Source organism: Mustela nivalis (genome assembly GCF_964662115.1).
Source record: "Mustela nivalis genome assembly, chromosome: 18".
NCBI classification, from domain to species: Eukaryota; Metazoa; Chordata; class Mammalia; order Carnivora; family Mustelidae; genus Mustela; species Mustela nivalis.
Genome location: NC_139037.1, coordinates 52,549,945 through 52,569,235, shown reverse-complemented (window position 1 = coordinate 52,569,235; position 19,291 = coordinate 52,549,945). Strand labels below are relative to the sequence as shown.

The window sequence follows — 19,291 nt, the reverse complement described above, 5'->3', positions numbered from 1 at the left end:
TCTATCTCCCCATGTCCTCCCTGTTATTTGTTATGCTCCACAAATAAGCGAAAACATATGATAACTGACTCTCGCTTGACTTGTTTTACTCAGCATAAACCTCTTCCGTTCCCATCCATGTTGACACAAAAGTTGAGTATTCATCGTTTCTGATGGACGCATAATACCCCATAGTATATATGGACCACATCTTCCTTATCCATTTGTCCACTGAAGGGCATCTTAGTTCTTTCCACAGTTTGGTGACTGTGGCCATTGCTGTTATGAACGTTGGAGTACAGATGGCCCTTCTTTTCACTCTATCTCTATCTCTGGGGTAAATACCCAGTAGTGCAATTGCAGGGTCATATGGGAGCTCTATTTTTTCTTTCTTTTTTTTTTTTTTAAGATTTTATTTATATATTTGACACACAGAGAGAGAAATCACAAGTAGACAGAGAGGCAGGCAGAGAGAGGGGGGTAAGCAGGCTCTCTGCTGAGCAGAGAGCCCGATGCGGGACTTGATCCCAGGACCCTGATCATGACCTGAGCTGAAGGCAGAGGCTTAACCCACTGAGCCATCCAGGCACCCTATTTTTCATTTCTTAATGAATCGCCACACAGTTTTCCAAAGTGGATGCAGGAACTTGCATTCCCACCAACAGTGTAAGAGGATTCCCTGTTCTCCACATGCTCTCCAACACTTAGTGTTTACTGTCATGTTAATTTTGGGCATTCTAACTGGTGTAAGGTGGTATCTCAATGTGGTTTTGATTTGAGTCTCCCTGAAGGCTAGTGATGATGACCATTTTTTCATGTGTCTGTTAGCCATTTATATGTCTTCATTGAAGAAGTGTCATAAAATCTATCTATGAAAAACCCACAATGATGGGGTGCCTGGGTGGCTCAGTGGGTTAAGCCTCTGCCTTCAGCTCAGGTTATGATCTCAGGGTCCTGGGATCGAGCCCCACATTAGGCTCTCTGCTCAGCAGGGAGCATGTTTTCCCCCCTCTCTCTGCCTCTCTGCCTACTTGTGATCTCTCTCTGTCAAATAAATAAATAAAACCTTAAAAAAAAAACCCACAGCAAATATCTTCCTCAATGGGAAAAAGCTGACAGCCTTCACTTTGAGATCAGAACCACAAGGATGCCCACTCGCACCACTCTTGTTCAACATAGTATTAGAAGTCCTAGCAACAGCAATCAGACAACAAAGAGAAGTAAAAGGGATTCCAAATTGGCAATGAAGAAGTCAGACTCTATCTTTCTTCACAAATGACATGATACTTGATATGGAAAACCCAAAAGACTCCACCCCCAGACTACTAGAACTCACTTCAGCAATTCAGTAGTGTGGCAGGATACAAAATCGATGTACAGAAATCAGTTGCTTTCTTATACACTAACAATGAAAACACAGAAAGGGAAATTAGAAAATCAATTCCATTTACTGTAGCACCAAGAACCATAAGATACCTGGGAATAAACCTAACCAAAGAGGTCAAGGACCTGTACTCGAGGAACTACAGAACACTCATGAAAGAAATTGAAGAAGACACAAAAAGATGGAAAACCATACCATGCTCATGGATCGTAAAGATAAACATTGTTAAAATGTCTATACTGCCTAGAGCAATCTGTACTTTCAATGCCATTCCGATCAAAATTCCACCAGCATTTTGCAAAGAGCTGGAGCAAAAAATCCTAAAATTTATATGGAATCAGATAAGATCCCGGATTGCTAAGGAAATGCTGAATAAGAAAAACAAAACTGGGGGCATCACGTTGCCTGATGTCAGGCTTTACTTCAAAGCTGTGATCACGAAGACAGCATGGTACTGGCATAAAAACAGACACATATGTTGCAGAAAATCTGAGGTGGCCGGGGAAACCCAAACGGCACATGGAGAGATGGGAGAACACAGCTTTATTAATGCCAGCAAGCTCAGTGGGATCCTTCCCAAAGACTGAGCACCCCACAGGGTAGTGACTTTTTATGGTTACAGGCAATGGGAGACGGTAGTGGGGTGTGTTCTCAGTCTCTCAAGGCCAGGGCCCTTTCCCAGTCTCTCAAGGCCAAATGGCCCTTTCTTGTGCAAGTATAATCTGTGTGGAGGCAACTCAGGAGAGTGCTAAATCACCTTGGGGGCTGTTTCTCTTTCTTTTCTTATTCAAACAGGACTGGGAAACTGGTCTTTTTCTTCTGTCTCAGCAGGAGCAATGACTTGTTATCTTATCTTAGTCAAATGGGATGGCTAGTGGTCCTTTTCTTAGCCTTAGCAGGAGAAAAGGGGGGCCAGGGACTCAAAAGGATAGAGCTGGGAATCTCTATCCAGTTCACATACACCAGTGGAACAGAGTAGAGAGACTAGATATGGACCCTCAACCCTATGGTCAAGTAATCTTCAACAAAGCAGGAAAAAATATGCAGTCAAAAAAAGTCTCTTCAGGGACGCCTGGGTGGCTCAGTGGTTAAGCAGCTGCCTTCGGCCCAGGTCATGATCCCAGCGTCCTGGGATCGAGTCCCATATCGGGCTCCTTGCTCCGCAGGGAGCCTGCTTCTCCGTCTGACTCTGCCTTCCACTCTGTCTGCCTGTGCTCGCTCTCGCTCACTCTCTCTGACAAATAAATAAAATCTTTAAAAAAAAAAAAAAGTCTCTTCAATAAATGGTGCTAGGGAAATTGGACAGTTCTGTATAGAAGAATGAAACTCGACCGTTCTCCTATACCATACTCAAAGATAAACTCAAAATGGATAAAAAACCTCAACGTGAGGCAGGAACCCATCAGAATCCTAGAGGAGAATATAGGCAGTAACCTCTTCGACATCGGCTGCAGCAACTTCTTTCAAGACATGTCTCCAAAGGCAAAGGAAGCAAAAGCAAAAATGAATTTTGGGGACTTCATCAAGATCAAAAGCCTCTACACAGCAAAGAATATCAGTCAACAACAACGAAAAAAGGGCAACCCACCAAATGGGAGAAGATATTCGTAAATGATAATATAGACAAAGGGATGATATCCTGGATCTATAAAGAAATCCTCAAACTCAACACACACAAAACAGATAATCCAGTCAACTTGTTATTTACTTCAGCCACAACACCCCATAGGCAGAGCCTCCTGTGGTGAAAACAGAAACTACGCAAAGTAATGGCTGCCCACAGAGAAGTGCTTGGGCTGGCCCACTTTGAGGCAGAGGGACCAACGTGGAATCCATGGACTGACCTACAGTTCAAACTTTACCTCATTGTAACACTAAAATCTCCACTCATGGAGAACCATAAACCTCATTTACCTAATGTGCAAAGGGATCATGTCTTAACCCAGGTTATGGGTCTGAGAGTCCATCGAAAAGGACACACAGGTCAATATACAGAGGAGGATTCTGAATCAATGTTCGTAGCAGGTGTCAAATGGGACAAGAATGATGGCAGCAAAAAGGTATCCACGTGAAAAGATCGATCTTTTTACACATCATGCACCACTTATACATTTAGGAAGTAGTTAAATGCACGTTAAAAGTCATAGAGTAGAAAACTGTCACGGTGATTAATTCAAGAACTGTTTTCATTCACGTGAGACTTACAAATCACATTGCGGATGATGCTGCCTCTGTCTTTTATTCCCACTATCAACACAAACACATAGAATAATACAGATAGAACAGCTATTATTTATGAGGCTTGGTATGATGAGGATACAAGCAGAAAAACGTTTACCTTTGACTCAGAAAGCTGACCCACAGGCTTCCTAGTTCTGCTAAGAATCAAATATATACAGCTTGCTACATTCTTTTTTTTTTTTTTTTTAAGATTTTATTTATTTGACAGGCAGAGATCACAAGTAGGCAGAGAAGCAGGTGCGGGACGGGGAGCAGGCTCCTTGGTGAGCAGCGGGCCCAACGCAGGGCTAGAGCCCACGACCCTGGGATCATGACCAGAGCTGAAGGGAGAGGCTCTAACCCACTGAGCCATCCAGTGCCCCTGCTGGCTACATTCTTAAAGGGTCTCTTGACTCCCTGTACATCTCACCGATAATAATATCAAATTGAATGATAGTATCAGAGAAATCTTGCAAAAGTAGTTTTACATATACAAATTCGAACAAACACTTGTGATCTAATACTCTGTGTACCTACCTACCCCCCAACACTGAGCATATAACCACCAGCTTCATGCGGCTTACCTGTAGCTGCTTCTGCCCACAGATCCTATGCCTAGGCTACTTCAATAAACATACTCTCTGGTACAATACAGCATCTCAAGAATTCTCTCTTGACCACCGTGCTCAAAGATCCCACTACACAGTGTTTCATCGAACACTTTGTTTTCAATCATTTGTGACCTATTTCAGGATTTTAAGATCCTCAAACATGTTAACTATGTGATCCTTGTTTTCTTCTTCTGAAAATACAAAGAAGGAAATAGGGTGCCTGGGTGGCACAATGGGTTAAGCATCTTCCTCTTGACTTCGGCTCAAGTCATGGTCATGGTCTCAGCACAGAGTCAGCTGAAAGTCTTTCCCTCCCCCTCTGCCTCTACCCTGGATCAACCCTCCTTCTTTCTCTCACACACACCATCTCTCTCACTCTAAAATAAACATAAACAGTATCTATTTTTTTTTGAAGAGTATGTCTATGACATGAGTGTGGAATCAAGTAAAAACTCACAAGAGGGAGGTCTGACTGAGTCAGATCCTCTACTCCCAGAAGTCCGTGCTACCAACTACAGCAAGGTGGGAATCTTCATCTGCCCAGTGCGAACTCATGTGAGGTGGCTTGTGAGCAAATGGTCAAGAGAGGATTGAGACATTATTAGTTAAAAAAAAAAAAATCTGTTTTATTAACCTCAGGGACAGGAGCCATTAGCAAAAAGAGCTGCAGTGTGATTTTGAGAAGGCATTGATTATATGCTTTTCCGTTAAGGGGACACAAATAAAAGCAATTCTCAAGGGATTTTCGTATGTTGAAGAGGACTTACAGGATCCTGGAAGTCTGACTATTGTCCACCTGAGGTAGCTTTTGCCTCTTAACAAAGCATTACACTAGGCACCTGTGAATTCCTTGAAGAAAGCCACACTTTGCTTGTCTCTAGTATTTATTGGTGGGTGGCACGTTGTAAGGACATTTCATTTTCCTCTACATTTATTTAGCTTTGTTCTCCTGATCAGACACTACAAACAAAGAGAAACTAAGGAATTCCCAGCTGAAATGTGAAGGTTTCTGCACATCACTCAGGAAATCCATCAAAGACTCTCATGAAAGTAAGAAGGAACATGTGATCATTACAGGGGATACCTGGTAGCATTCTGCTACCTGGCAGAAAGCATCAAGCCATTTAAAGAAGTTAACATCAGCTCTGATTAAACAAGTTGGTATAAATGCCTAAGGTACATTGAAGGACCTTTGGTGTTGAGTAAGGGACTGGGGGGACTGGGTAGGGATGGATAAGTAATGGGCTAAGTAAACAGGCTCACCAAAAGTCCCAGAAATGAGGAGGCAGAAGGAAGCAGAGGTAAGGGAACACAACCAGAACACCTTGTTTGTTTTAAACATCGAGATGAGATATTCAAAGAAGTAATCCTGGTGCTATGGGGGATGACATCAAGAAGATTGAAGTGCCCTGGTCACTTTTCTATAAAAGAACCACCATAAAAGTGCTCTGTGGTAACCCATTCAGCACCCCCTCACTCTAGAAAGCTCTCCTTCTGTTCTCCCCTTCACTTGATACACTATCCCTTCACCATTTTGTGTCCAAGATTCTTTCTTCTGCTCCAGACAGACAAGAACCCTGCAAAGGTGTGTTCTTTGTTGAGGCCACTTTTAGGCAAACAGGCTTGAGCACTGGAATGGGAAAAGGCCCGGTGACTACCTGCCTGAACAGGGACAGGCCCATCAGGCGACCCACCCCCAAACAGCCATAGGCCCTAAGTAACCAATGGGCTACTTAGAGCCAGGTCCCAGTCCCAAAAAAGGGAATATTCCATCTGTCTTCATACCTCCTCATCTTCCCCCTGTAAAAACAGGTCCCACCCACCACCTCCTGGCAGACAGCCTCTCTCCTGGTTTTTGCCCCGTGCTCCCTTGCTGTGTATCCAATGAACTTCTAGCTCCTTTGTTCTGCCTCAGGTGTGTTCTCTTGCTTCCCCTAGCCTGGGCCACACCTGATCATCACCCGACATTTAAGAGCCCCCATCTGATCAAGAGACACCCCATCCCATGTAGGCACCACATTCTTGTAGCCCCTAACCAGCAAATCAGAATGTCAATGAAATTATGAGAATACACTGGATTTATACACACTTTGATCATATATACTTTCCCTGTCCTGGAATATCTAGTATGTTTTCGATACAGTATGTTTTCCACATGCTAAAGGGTATGACCCCACCCCTTTTTTTCAGAGAATGTTCCAAGTTATTCAGGAGCTCATATCCAGTGCTTATCTGTGCATTTTCTTATTCCTAGTCTACACAGAGCTGATGATGGGACCTAGTAAGACCTAAGAAAGACCACTTTCCTTCACTGATATCCTGGGACCAGACCCCTTCAGCAACAGGAATCCTTAACTCAACTCCTGCCCCGTGGATCTGTCACCAAGGGATTATTTTCAATACTGGTGGGCAGGTCTTTCATTCAAAGTGACAACTGTGCATGGCCCTCTGGAAGCCGGGTTGGAGAGAAGGGATAGAAGGCTCTGGCATATAGGGGAGGAGTCTAAAGACCTAATCTTGAGTATCATTTCTGAAAAGGTTCAAAAATTAGGTGTAAACATAAGGCAAAAACCTCAGAACTAGAAAAATAGGTATTTGCCATTTCTACATGTGAGAAATTTCAGGAGAAAAGGAAGACAAGACCTCTGAAGTCAGACACAAGGCTTACCTGAGAAAGGGCCATTTCTTCTTCACTTCCTCCTTTGGTGTTGGTCTTCAGGAGAGATTCTAGGAGAAACCACAGCAGCATCAGGAGAAAATGCTTTTAAAGACACCACCAGAGAGTGCCTCTTCACCTGTAAACTGCTCGCCTGCAGGTAGGACTTTGTAATGCAGAAAAGGCCCCATTTCCTAGTCCTTTGTGTCAGGAGCTATTCAGAAACAAGGAATTTCTCCCTGGAGAACAGTTTTTAACTTTTTCCTTCTCTCTTTCCTGGGTCCTCCCCAACCAGGGCCACACAACTTCTGCTAGAGCAGAAAGAAAGAAGAGTGTGCGGCACGGACCTGATGCTTCTAGAATCACCGGGCGGAGCCCAGGCTACCTCAGCTTGAGCCAAAGCCAGCACTCAGCTGTCTTCTATTCAGGGGAAGACTTTTCCTTAACCTTGGCTTCACCTAGAAGCGCCTGGAGCATTTAGTTAACATAACACTGTTATTTCCACCTTCACCACGTGACCTTGGTGAAGTATCCCAGTAGGGGCACTGGATATAATCTTTTCTTGAAACACCACACAGGATCCTATTGGGAAGCATTTGGCAAGGTGACCAGGCAAAAAGCAGTAATCAAAGCTGTGGTTGTTATTCTGATTTAATGCATGCCTTCTTCGTAGATCCAAGTTTCTGGGGATTTATACTTTCTGCCTCTTTCAGCTACACAAAGGGAGACAGACTTACAAATGGAGTTTTCCCTTAGAAATACAAATATCTCTTACAAAAATAATCAGACTAGGTTTCAGAGCTTTCCTTTGTCTGCTCTTCCCCCCCCCCCTTTTTTTTTTTTAATTTTATTTACTTATTTGAGAGAGAGCACAAGGAGGGGAGTAGCAGAGGGAGAGAGAAGAAGATTCCCCACTGAGCATGAATCCCACTGGGGAGTTCTATCCCAGGGATGACGTTCTAGAACATACCTAAGTTTCTGTGGGGTGAGGTCTGGAGCCATTGACCAAGAAAGATGGAGCAAAATGGTGATTTATTAAACCATGGGGACAAAACCCAGAAGCAGGAAGAACTGCTGCCCCAGGGATGTGAGGAGTGGTCTATTACGTACTTGTAAGTTGGGAGGAGATTAGGGAGGGCTGAAGACTCTAAGGAATTTTGGAAGCAAGGTTTCTAGGACCTTGAGGGACTAGCTATTGTCTGAGAAAAAGGTTATTCATTATCTCTAAGAAAAACCTTCTTGTGAGACCCTTTAGGTGTTTATCAGTGGGTCATATGCTTGGGAGTGATTGTCAACATGATCTTGGAGGTTTAGAGATAAAGTTTCCTAAAGGAATTGTTCAAGTAGACTTACAGGATCCTGGTTGGGGGTAGGGGGTTGGTCAGGCTAGGATTGTCTTTTGTCCTGAGCAAAGCCTTAAGGTGGGGGTCACTCTGCCTGTTTCAAGGGCTTGTCAGTAGGTAAGGAAATTGAATAATTATTCTTCTACCTCTGTTTCCCACATCACCAGGACCCTGGGATCATGACCTGAGCTGAAGACAGGTGCCCATAACCTGGGCAATCCTGTCCACTCTTTCTTTAAAATACCCAGCCTAGAAAGATCCTTATGCTAAGAGAGACATATTTTGGGGTGAGAAGATTTCAGTAGATAAATGTTTAATTTCGTAACTACCAGTGACACAGTTTTCCAAAGGGAATGTACATTTTTCAATCCCATTAGCAACATATAAGAATTCTAATTCCTCAACATTCTCCCTGAAACTTGGTGTTTTCTCCTTTTTCTTTATTTTACCCATTCTCAAAAATACTGAGTGGTTTCTCATGGTAAAACAGGAAGCGGTCTCCTTCAGTTATCCTGGCGACTACCTAAAACCCTGTAAAAACATGAACTTGAACAAAAATCAAAATGACTACCTTAAAACATCAGCAGGGCTTGATATTAAACTAAGCATCCTTTTCCTCTCTTCTGCAACCCTCTCCTCCCTCCTTCTTAGCCTTTTGTTTCAGGCACCCGGTTCCACCCTGAATAGGTGATGAACTGAGCTGACCCCACAACACATTTCTTCCTGAAACCAGCTAGATCCTGTAGGATTTCCCTACCAAAATCCCAGGCCCTGACTCAGGGCAGCCTGTCTTCCTGGCAAAGCAATAAAGCTCTTGTTCCTCTTTATCCCCAACACTTTCTTCACTTTCTTCTTCTCCGTTTCAGTTCTGGAGCACCAAGGTCAGTTTCCGAGGACAGAATGCCAAGAGGAAGAAAACTGTTTTCTTCCTCGGTTTTCAGTTCTTTGGCCAGTTGAGTATTTAAGTTGACAAAAGGCAGATTCATAAGAGAGAAAGGAAGTGATTTTTTCATTATGCGCATCTCAGAGACAGGAGGCTCAAAGATAGGCAACTGATGCTTCGATGGCAGAGTGACCTAAGAAGGAGTAAGGGATTTAGAATTTCAGAAAGGGGAAAATATGTGCACAGGAAAAAGGAGAGAGCAACTGTTAGTCAAACAATGGTTTGCCACACCAGGCCGGCAACTCTTGATGGCATAGAGTGATTCTCTGGCATTAGCTCTCTTCCTGACACAGTTCGCCCATCTTATTTATTAATGGTATATAATCAACCTCACAAAGGAATGAGATCCTTCCATTTGCAGTAACAGAATAAACCTAGAGGACCTTTTTTCTTTTCTTTTAAAGATTTTATTTATTTATTTGACAGAGACAGAGAGAGAAGGAATAGAAGCAGAGCAAGTGGGAGGGGGATACGGAGAAGCCGGCTTACCGCTGAGCAGGGAGCCCAATGTAGGGCTGGATCTCAGGACCCTGGGATCATGACCTGAGCTGAAGGCAGACACTTAACAACTGAGAGAGCCAGGTGCCCCTAGAGGAACTTTTTTTTTTTTTTTTAAAGATTTTATTTATTTATTTGACAGAGAGAGAGATCACAAATAGGCAGAGAGACAGACAGAGAGAGAGAGATGAGGAGAAGCAGGCTCCCTGCTGAGCAGAGAGCCCAATGCGGGACTCGATCCTAGGCCCCTGGGATCATGACCTGAGCCGAAGGCAGAGGCTTAACCCACTGAGCCACCCAGGCGCCCCTAGAGGAACTTTTTTTTAAAGTTGCTTGAAAGCCATGCCAATGCCCTTCCACCCAAGTTAGTCATCCTCAAAGTTTAGCAAGGACCTTTACCTGTGTCATTGATTAATCAAATCTTCCTTTTGTATATCTAGAGATCATGCATTTTTTCCTTTGAGAGACTTGGAACTGGGGCACCTGGGTGGCTCAGTGGGGTAAAGCCTCTGCCTTCCGCTCAAGTCATGATCTCAGGGTTTGGGATCCAGCCCCGCACTGGGCTGGCTCTCTGCTCGGCAGGGAGCTTGCTTCCCCCTCTCACTCTGCCTGCCTCTCTGCCTATTTCTGAGCTCTCTCTGTGTCAGATAAATAAATAAAATCTGGAAAAAAAAAAAGAAAAGAAAAGAAAAGCAAGCCTTGGAACTGAACTCTCTTGCACAAGCTCCCCCTGGGGCCCCAGTATATCACCTACAAACACCTCCTTAATAGGTAGCAGCAGTGAGTGGGCACTCAGTCAAAAAGTGTGAGTGATTGCTCTGCTCCCTTTTTACTGATTAACTGCCCTAATGTTCCTTTAAAAATCTTTGGGCCAGGGATGCCTGGGTGGTTCAGTTGGTTGGGCCGCTGCCTTCAGTTCTGGTCATGATCCCGGGGTCCTGGGATCAAATCCCTGGTCCCGCTCCTTGCTCTGCAGGGAGCCTGCTTCTCTGCCTGCTTCTCTGCCTGCTTGTGTTTACTCTCTCTCTCTGGAAAATAAATAAAATCTTAAAAAAAAAATCTTTGGGCCAGGTAGAAACATTAGAGTTGGTTTCTGGAAAAGATTCCACCTTCTTCCCAAATGGCCAGCCTCCTGAACAAACCTCTTATTTCTTTTCAGTCAAAACTCATGCCTTGTGTAATTGGCTTTTCATGCAATTGGCAGCCACACTTGGGTTTTCTGGTAACACAATGGTAGTGGAATTGTTGAGTACAGCCATCAGGAAAGAATTCTTGAGATGTTTTATGGTGTAACATAGTAAGTTTATTCAAGTAGCATGAGACAGGATCCAAGAAAGAGCTTCATTTTGACTGTATGAAGCTGGTGGCTATAGGCTCAGTGCTCAAGATAGAGGGGTCATGTAGGGGGCATTAGATCACAAATGCATCTTTTATTTTTTTTTTCTTTAAAGATCTTATTTATTTCTTAGAGAGAGAAAAAGCTATTGGGGAGGAGCCCAGGGAGAAGGACAACCAGACTCCATTCTGAGCCCAGGCCACATGGGGCATGGGGTAATGGATCCAAGGATCCTGTGATCATGACCTGAGCAGAAATCAAGTCAGATGCTCTACCCACTGAGCCACCCAGGTGCACCCATCATAAATGTTTTTTCAAATTTCTACTCATAAAACTACCACCATATTTCTCTGGTGCTTATTGCTCAGTTTGGCGTTAACTGTGGTTGAGATGTACAGGCAGTCAGGAGACCCTTTAAGACTGTACCAACCAGCACAAGTTTGATCCTTTTCAGAACAATGCAGGCTGTCCATAAGGTTAAAGGCGAACATTTTTCTGCTTCTATCTCTCATCATTTCACCAGTGACCAATCTTTAGTCCTTTAATCTTTAAGGTTGTTGAAAGGGGAAGGGTTTATCTCCTGTAATTTCTTCAGGGTGACAGGGTTGTAGACATGTCCCTAGATGTGGCCTGAAATTTCTCACTATCTGTCCCTACATGTTACTATTACAGAAAGCCATTCTTGTAGAGTCCAGGGGGACATTAGGATGAATTTGTTTTGTGTAGTAAAAATCATCTATTTGGTTGGGTGAAAGAGAGAGGAACTGCGTTCCTACGCCTCAAGGATAGGGAACAAAGCAAAAGACAGAACACATTGGGTGCCTGTGATGTTGAAAGAGAAACACTTTGAACAATCTTAACAGTCTGGTTGCATGTGTATGACCTCATAACAGAAACTTAGAATTGGTAATTGAAAACTGCGAAAATATTTTAAAAAATATTCTCACCTTCAGGGGCGCCTGGGTGGCTCAGTCAGTTAAGCGTCTGCCTTCAGCTCAGGTCATGATCCCAGGGTCCTGGGATTGAGCCCCATATTGGACTCCCTGCTCAGCCGGAAGCCTGCTTCTCCCTCTCCCACTCCCCCTGTTTGTGTTCCCTCTCTCAGTGTGTCTCTCTCTGACAAGTAAATAAATAAATAAATAAATCTTAAAGAAAAAAATTCTCCCTTCCACAAACCACCAAACTCACATTTAAACAGGATCATAGGGATGCCTGGGTGGCTCAGTCGGTTAAGCTGCTGCCTTTCACTCCAGTCATAATCCCGGTTTCCTGGGATTGGGTCCCACATTCGGCTCCATGCTCAGCAGGGAGCCTGCTTCTCTCTGCCTCTGCCTGCTTGAGCGTTCTCTCTCTCTCTCTGATAAATAAATAAATAAAATATTAAAAAATAAATAAACAGGATCATAAATGTATATATCCCATGTATATACACTGTTTTGTCCTATATATTCTTAATATATATCATTGTATATATTCTATGTCATCTTATATGTATATAAATGAAATGTATATAATGCATATAAGTATTTATATAAATATATATAAATATTTAGAAAATTACATATATCAGTAGGTCGAAGTGAGCTATTTTCTTGAATGCTTAGTATTCTGAATCAGCTTACAATGTGATTACCGAGAGAGCTGTATTAACATAATTCTGAAGAGAGGAGGAATATCCTTTATGTGTATTTATCATCTACTCCAAATTGACTGACTACTTCATTATAAATTTGTTCACTTTGAAGACCATGCTGGTGAACCACTTATGGTCGTAATACCAATATGGCCAATTGACATAATTCCTAAATAAAGGAAAAGAATTACCTTTTCTAGATCTCCCCAATTATGCCTTTATCCAACAAGACTGTGTGTATATAAACTTTTCATGTACACTGGATAAAAGACTAGCAAGTACATCTTTTTTGCCCTCCACATTTAAGTTCATAGGTGCCCATGTTCACATGAATTTAAATATACTAAGGTTCCTCCAAAACTTCGCATTTTTAAATGAATACCATCTCACCAGGATCCATTGTTCAAGGCTTCTAAGTGACCATTTCTCTGCGGCTTCAAACAGAATTTGCCATCCAGCTGGACCACAGCCTATTATTCCATGGGTCCATAGTTTTCTTCCGTTTCTTTTTTTTTTTTTAATTTTAAAGATTTTATTTATTTATTTGACAGACAGAGATCACAAGTAGGCAGAGAGGCAGGCAGAGAGAGAGGAGGAAGCAGGCTCCCTGCTGAGCAGAGAGCCCGATGCGGGACTTGATCCCAGGACCCTGAGATCATGACCTGAGCCGAAGGCAGCGGCTTAACCCACTGAGCCACCCAGGCGTCCCTTTCTTCCATTTCTTGAATGACCATCTCATATGTGCATCCTTGTGGATAACACTGTCCTAAATTCCCATTTGTCACATTGAAATTTACACACTCTAATATTTGTCTATAATCTTCTATTTGTTTTAGCACCTAACAATTCATTAGCACATAGACTCTGAACTTTTCCACTGTAAACATTAATCATTTGATTTATACAAGGCCACAATAAATACATGGCTTTTCCTTTACAATTGCTATTACATGTTACTTTTAATTATTGGGACGAAGCTCAGTCTGTCTTGGTCACTGCTTGCTTGTACTGTGTTGAATAATAGAGCTTAGGACTCAGTGGAAGATGAATGAATGTAAACATTTTAACATTGTTAAAACATAGAATTTACATCTCTAATTATATTAAGGGACTTGAATTCCTTATCCAGCCACAACAGAGCCCAGATAGACTGGAGTCATTGCTCATGAGAAGAAAGGGACAGACAGGTGGGAAACATGCAGCAGATAGTGCAGAGATGTTCCCCATCAAAAAGTTGGGGTTAGGAACAAGAGCACTGCACCCCTGAAGACAGAAGGGAGGGTGTTCAATGACACAAAGGTGCCCAGCATGACAAGGATGTTCTGGGTGACTGTGGTCTGCTGGGAGTGTCTGGAGAAAACCCAGTTTCTACGAATGTGCTGGATCCCTGCTTCTTCTGCCTGGGCAGCATGGAAAGCAGTGAACCACTGGCCCAGATCATGAGCCCCAAAGGTGAAACACCAGGGAGTAACAGCCATGTGCAAATTGTGGCACCATGAGTTCTCCTTGAAATGTAGCAGAAGAATGTCCAAAATCTTTCTTCTTTTTTTTTTTAAAGATTTTATTTATTAATTTGACAGAGAGAAATCACAAGTAGATGGAGAGGCAGCCAGAGAGAGAGAGAGAGATAGGGAAGCAGGCTCCCTTCTGAGCAGAGAGCCCAATGCGGGACTCAATCCCAGGACCCTGAGATCATGACCTGAGCCGAAGGCAGTGGTTTAACCCACTGAGCCACACAGACACCCCCCCCCCCAAATCTTTCTTCTTCATGATGTGTTTACTACTCAAATTGCCAGCCACATACATAGGAAAAATCACATTGATTAGTGTATATAGCACCCAATAAAGTAACATACTGAATTCAATGTACTCGGGAGATTTCACTTGGAGCTCTGCCCACCTGGAGTTCCAGGGACTGAGCATGAGCACCTGAAAAACACTTGGGAGGTAGGTGGTGCCAAGAGACACACCCCTGCCCATGCTGCGAACCTAGAACACAGTTTGTATTGAAAATCATTGAGAATGTCTTTCAGTGCCAAATCTGCCATTGCCTGCATGACTCCTTTAGAAAAATACAAGCAAGGAGTGCCTATGGTCAGGTGTTTAAGAATCAGATCTGTGGACCTTACCTGTGCCCAGGGGAGCAAAAAGGAAGGTATAATGGTGAAGAAGAGAGAACTTATTCAGGTTTCCAACTATACCCTGTAATAAAAAAATGTCACGCCTATTGTCAAGTGTTTACAGGCCATCCTACTGCTTCTAGATGAGTGCCATTCCTCTTTGTTGCCTGAGATCCATGGAAATATGAGGCAGGCATTCAACGGAGCATGGCAGCTGAAAGTCAATAGGTAGCACTTCTTACTAGTTCCTACTCAAAGAAAATTATAAAAATATACTTCCTTTTCTTAAAACGCTTCCAATGTTCAACCATAATACCCTTGAAATTGGAATGTGCATGAAACACTGAAAAGAACAATGTACATGTGTTACTTTTAATTTTTTTTCACATGTTACTTTTTAAAAATCTTCATGACTCTGTAATATGGGCCCATACAGAGTTTTAATTTGTAGAGGAAAATGATACAGACACACAATTTTAAAAGCTTAAAAAATTTTTAAATCTGAAAAAAAGTTTTAGCCAGTTTTTAAAGTTTTAGAATTTTAAACTTCACATATTTATATGTGAAAAATGCGCATACGGCTTATAGGCAGAGTGCTGTATTGTAGCAAAGATAGTGCTTTAACTATTGTGCTACAGGAATAAATCCTGACGGCTGGGTTTCCAACTAATTTAGATCTCTGCTTATTTTGTTTCTTATACCTTGACATTTTAAATTTGTATTTTTGTACTTTGTTTTCACAATATTCTTAGGTATAAATATTCTACAGGTCAGTATGAAGTATGAAGAAAAACTTGGGATTTTTATTATGTTAGATGAACTATTGCAGTATAATAGGAAAAGGAATCTGCCCCAAGACCAACTTGGATCTCCTGAAAACAGAATGACTTATTTCTTAGACAAACTCATCTGTGTGTGTGCCAGTGTCCAAGTGCGATGTGAGATATCACAGTACATCCAGAGCATTCGCATTATGAAACAATCCACGTGATGCCGCCACTGTGAAACGTCAACTTTTGACCCAGTTTTGGGTAGAAATGAAGTTATTGGTATTATCAAACCACCTTTTTCTCCATTCACACCAGTGTAAAATGAAACTGTTATCGATACAGTGAGATGTGTGAAGCCTTATGCATGGTGGAAAGTTGGGGGAAATGCATGCTGAGCTTGCGCTTGGTACTAAAATCTTTTTTAAAGAAGAGAAAATATCACAAAGTGCATTTGAGCCAAACAGCTGCTCTGTGAAACCCAGGATGCGAAGCTTTTTTTGAATACCTCTTACTTTTTCACATCAACGGTCTTTTGATAATATCAGAAAATGGATGTTAGAGTAGGGACCGTTTCAAAGTCTCCCTTACACGCATCCTGACCCATAGTTAGAGAAAAATATTTCTATTTTTGAAACTTTCACTCAGAGGCTGTTCTTTTTACAACTTGAAACCCTTTACCTCTCTTCCTCTGAGGTGTCCTTCACAGTGGGCTTCTTCTCATTGACTGGTTTCCTTACTTGCTTGTTCTACTGAAGGCTGACTCTCTGAATATTTCTCCCCTGTATCACAGAATCTTCTGTCAGTTCTCACTTCTTTGTCTTCAGGCTGTTTATATGCCCTGAACAATTCTCACCATGAAGGAATGACCTAAAGCTCTTTTGAAGGGGCACCTGGGTGGCTCAGTGGGTTAAACCTCTGCCTTTGGCTCAGGTCATGATCTCAGGGTCCTGGGATCAAGCCCCACATCGGGCCCTCTGCTCAGCAGGAAAACTGCTCCCCCCATCTCTGCCTGCCTCTTTGCTTACTCGTGATCTCTGTCAAATAAATAAATAAAATCATTAAAAAAAAAAAAACTCTTTTGAAGATTAGCTTTGGGGGTGTTTCAGGTTTTTTGTTTTTTTTTTTTAAAGATTTAATTTATTTTTTTGACAGAGACAGATCAGAAGTAGGCAGAGAGGAAGGCAGAGACAGGAGGAAGCAGGCTCCCTGCTGGGCGGAGAGCCCAATATGGGACTCAATCCCAACACCCTGAGATCATGACCGGAGCCGAAAGCAGAGGCCTTAACCCACTGAGCCACCAGGCGCCCCACAGGTGTTTCAGTTTTAACACCCAAGATTCCTTTTGGAGTTGGAAGTCAGGTTCTGGAAATCAAAGAGGAGGGACAGCCTGTAGTGCTTAGTAGGCATAGGATATTAGGCTACTCAGTTTAGCCTGGGATTAAAGAAAATGCAATGTAATCCAGATGGGGTCAATGACCCCAGTAAAGGGCAAAGTTCTGAAAAATGCAGAGTACTTAGCTCTGCCAGAATGTGAAAAACTCACTAGAGGATGAACAAGAGCATTGCTGAATTCTGAATACCAAAAAGAAATGTTATAGGGAATTGAATAAATCATTCCATAACCTGTATCAGTTCTTACTGACACTGCCTTTAAAAGCGTATGACAGGAGCACTGGGTGGCTCAGTGGGTTAAGCCTCTGCCTTTGGCTCAGGTCATGATCTCAGTGTCCTGGGATCAATGCCTGCATAGGGTTCTCTGCTCAGCGGGGAGCCTGCTTCCCCCCTCTCTGCCTGCTTGTGATCTCTCTCTCTGTCAAATAAATAAATAAAATATTTAATAAAACAAAAATAAAATCATATGATAAACTTGATTGAATAAGAATTCATTTTTAAGAAACAGAATCCGGGGCGCCTGGGTGGCTCAGTGGGTTAAGCCGCTGCCTTCAGCTCAGGTCATGATCTTGGGGTCCTGGGATCGAGCCCCACATCGGGCTCTCTGATCAGTGGGGAGCCTGCTTCCCTCTCTCTCTCTCTGCCTGCCTTTCTGCCTATTTGTGATCTCTACCTGTCAAATAAATAAATAAATAAAATCTTTAAAAAAAAAAGCAGAATCCATTCATCTGTTGATGGACATCTAGGTTCTTTCCATAGTTTGGCTATCTAGAAATCTAAATACTGGAGGTTTGGTAAACAATCCATACTTCATCCATTGAACTGAAGGCTAGATGTACATCAAGTAATTGTTCTGGGTCATTCATTATAAATGAGGGAAAATGCTTTCAATTCACTAGGAAGCAACCTAGAACTTTGGCTTTGAGATCAGACAGTCTCAAGTATGGTTCCAACAGTGACTACCAATGCAACATTTCTCTTCGGGCAAATATTTCAAATACTTCTGAATGAGAGGTAAGTTATGTACCTTATAATTATACATGCAATATGAATCCCTTTCTACAGAAACATATACTCAGATTTTCTCACATGTATAATTTTAAGTCTTTTAGAATATACATACAGATGTCGAGCTAAAACTATGCATGCCATTTTGTTCCATTATAGGTTCCAGCTTTTCTCAACGTTTATGTAATCTAATTTGAGTTGTTTTATTACTAGTAAAAATGAATTGAGGACGTACCTTGAGATATCTGTGTATTTTCTTATTGATCACATAGAAGTCATTTTTAAGTTCCTCTGCATAAAGAATGTTATGATTTATATTTCAGACAGATTTATTTCTTTAAAAAATTTTTTTTTCTTTTTTGGGAGAAAACACAAGCAGGAGGAGCGTCAGAGGGAGAGGGAGAAGCAGGCTCCTTGCTAAGCAGGGAGTCAAACATGAGGCTGATCCCAGGGTTGGGATCATGACCAGAGGTGAAGGCAGATGCTTCATTGACGGAACCACCCAGGCTACTTTATTTCTATGAGTAGTAGAATGTGAGCCGTATCTACTGCTTCAAAGGCAAATGAATTCAAAAGTTGTTTTTTTTTTTTCAAGATTTTATTTATTTATTTATTTATTTGACAGGCAGAGATCACAAAAAGGCAGAGAGGCAGGCAGAGAGAGAGAGGGAAGCAGGCTCCCTGCTGAGCAGAGGAACCCGATTTGGGACTCGATCCCAGGACCCCGAGATCATGACCTGAGCTGAAGGCAGCAGCTTAACCCACTGAGCCACCCAGGCGCCTGAATTCAAAACTTTTATAGATACTGGACTGATCTTCACCAAAATTGCACTTATAGGATTACATAGCATTATTTTATACAGTGTTTTTCCTCCTGGCTTCACCAACACTCTATTACTATTTCAATTTCATCTATCCTGATGAGGCTAAAAGTGCTATCTGCGTATTTATTAGTAGTCTACTTGCGAGCTGTGAAATTGAGCAATTTTCATTATTGAATATTCAAGTTATTCTGTCAATTAACTTTTGTACTTAGAAAAATACGGTTCAGGTCCCCTGGATGGCTCCTTGAGTTAAGACTCTGACTTCAGCTCAGGTCCTGATCTCAGGATCCTGGCATTGAGCACCACATTTGGGGGTCTCTGCTCAGGAGGGAGCCTGCTTCCCTCTTTATGTGCCTGCTGCTCTGCCTACTTTTGATTTGTCTGTCAAATAAATAAGTAGAAAAGAAAGGAAAAAGATGGTTCAATTGCAGAGATATTTTTTAATCCTATGTAATAATTAAAATATTTTCTTGTTGGTTAACACTAAGTTTTTACTTATAATAGGTAAGAAAAATAGATATGCTCTTGATTATATTATTAAATGTAACATCCCACCATAATTCTGATTTTGTCT

General features: G+C 42.2%; 1 protein-coding gene across 3 annotated transcripts in view; it reads right to left on the bottom strand.

The window, feature by feature from the left end:
- Positions 1-19,291, bottom strand: part of LOC309852744 (uncharacterized protein) — a 100,493-nt gene that overhangs the window by 6,826 nt on the left and 74,376 nt on the right. For 2 of the 3 annotated variants that reach the window (XM_082709945.1, XM_082709946.1), the window contains one exon: positions 6,863-6,921. In XM_082709945.1, the coding sequence (XP_082566071.1) occupies positions 6,863-6,921 (59 nt within the window). Of the gene's footprint in view, positions 1-6,862; positions 6,922-12,158; positions 12,326-19,291 lie in introns of all 3 variants that reach the window. The other variant, XM_082709947.1, reaches the window with a different exon arrangement.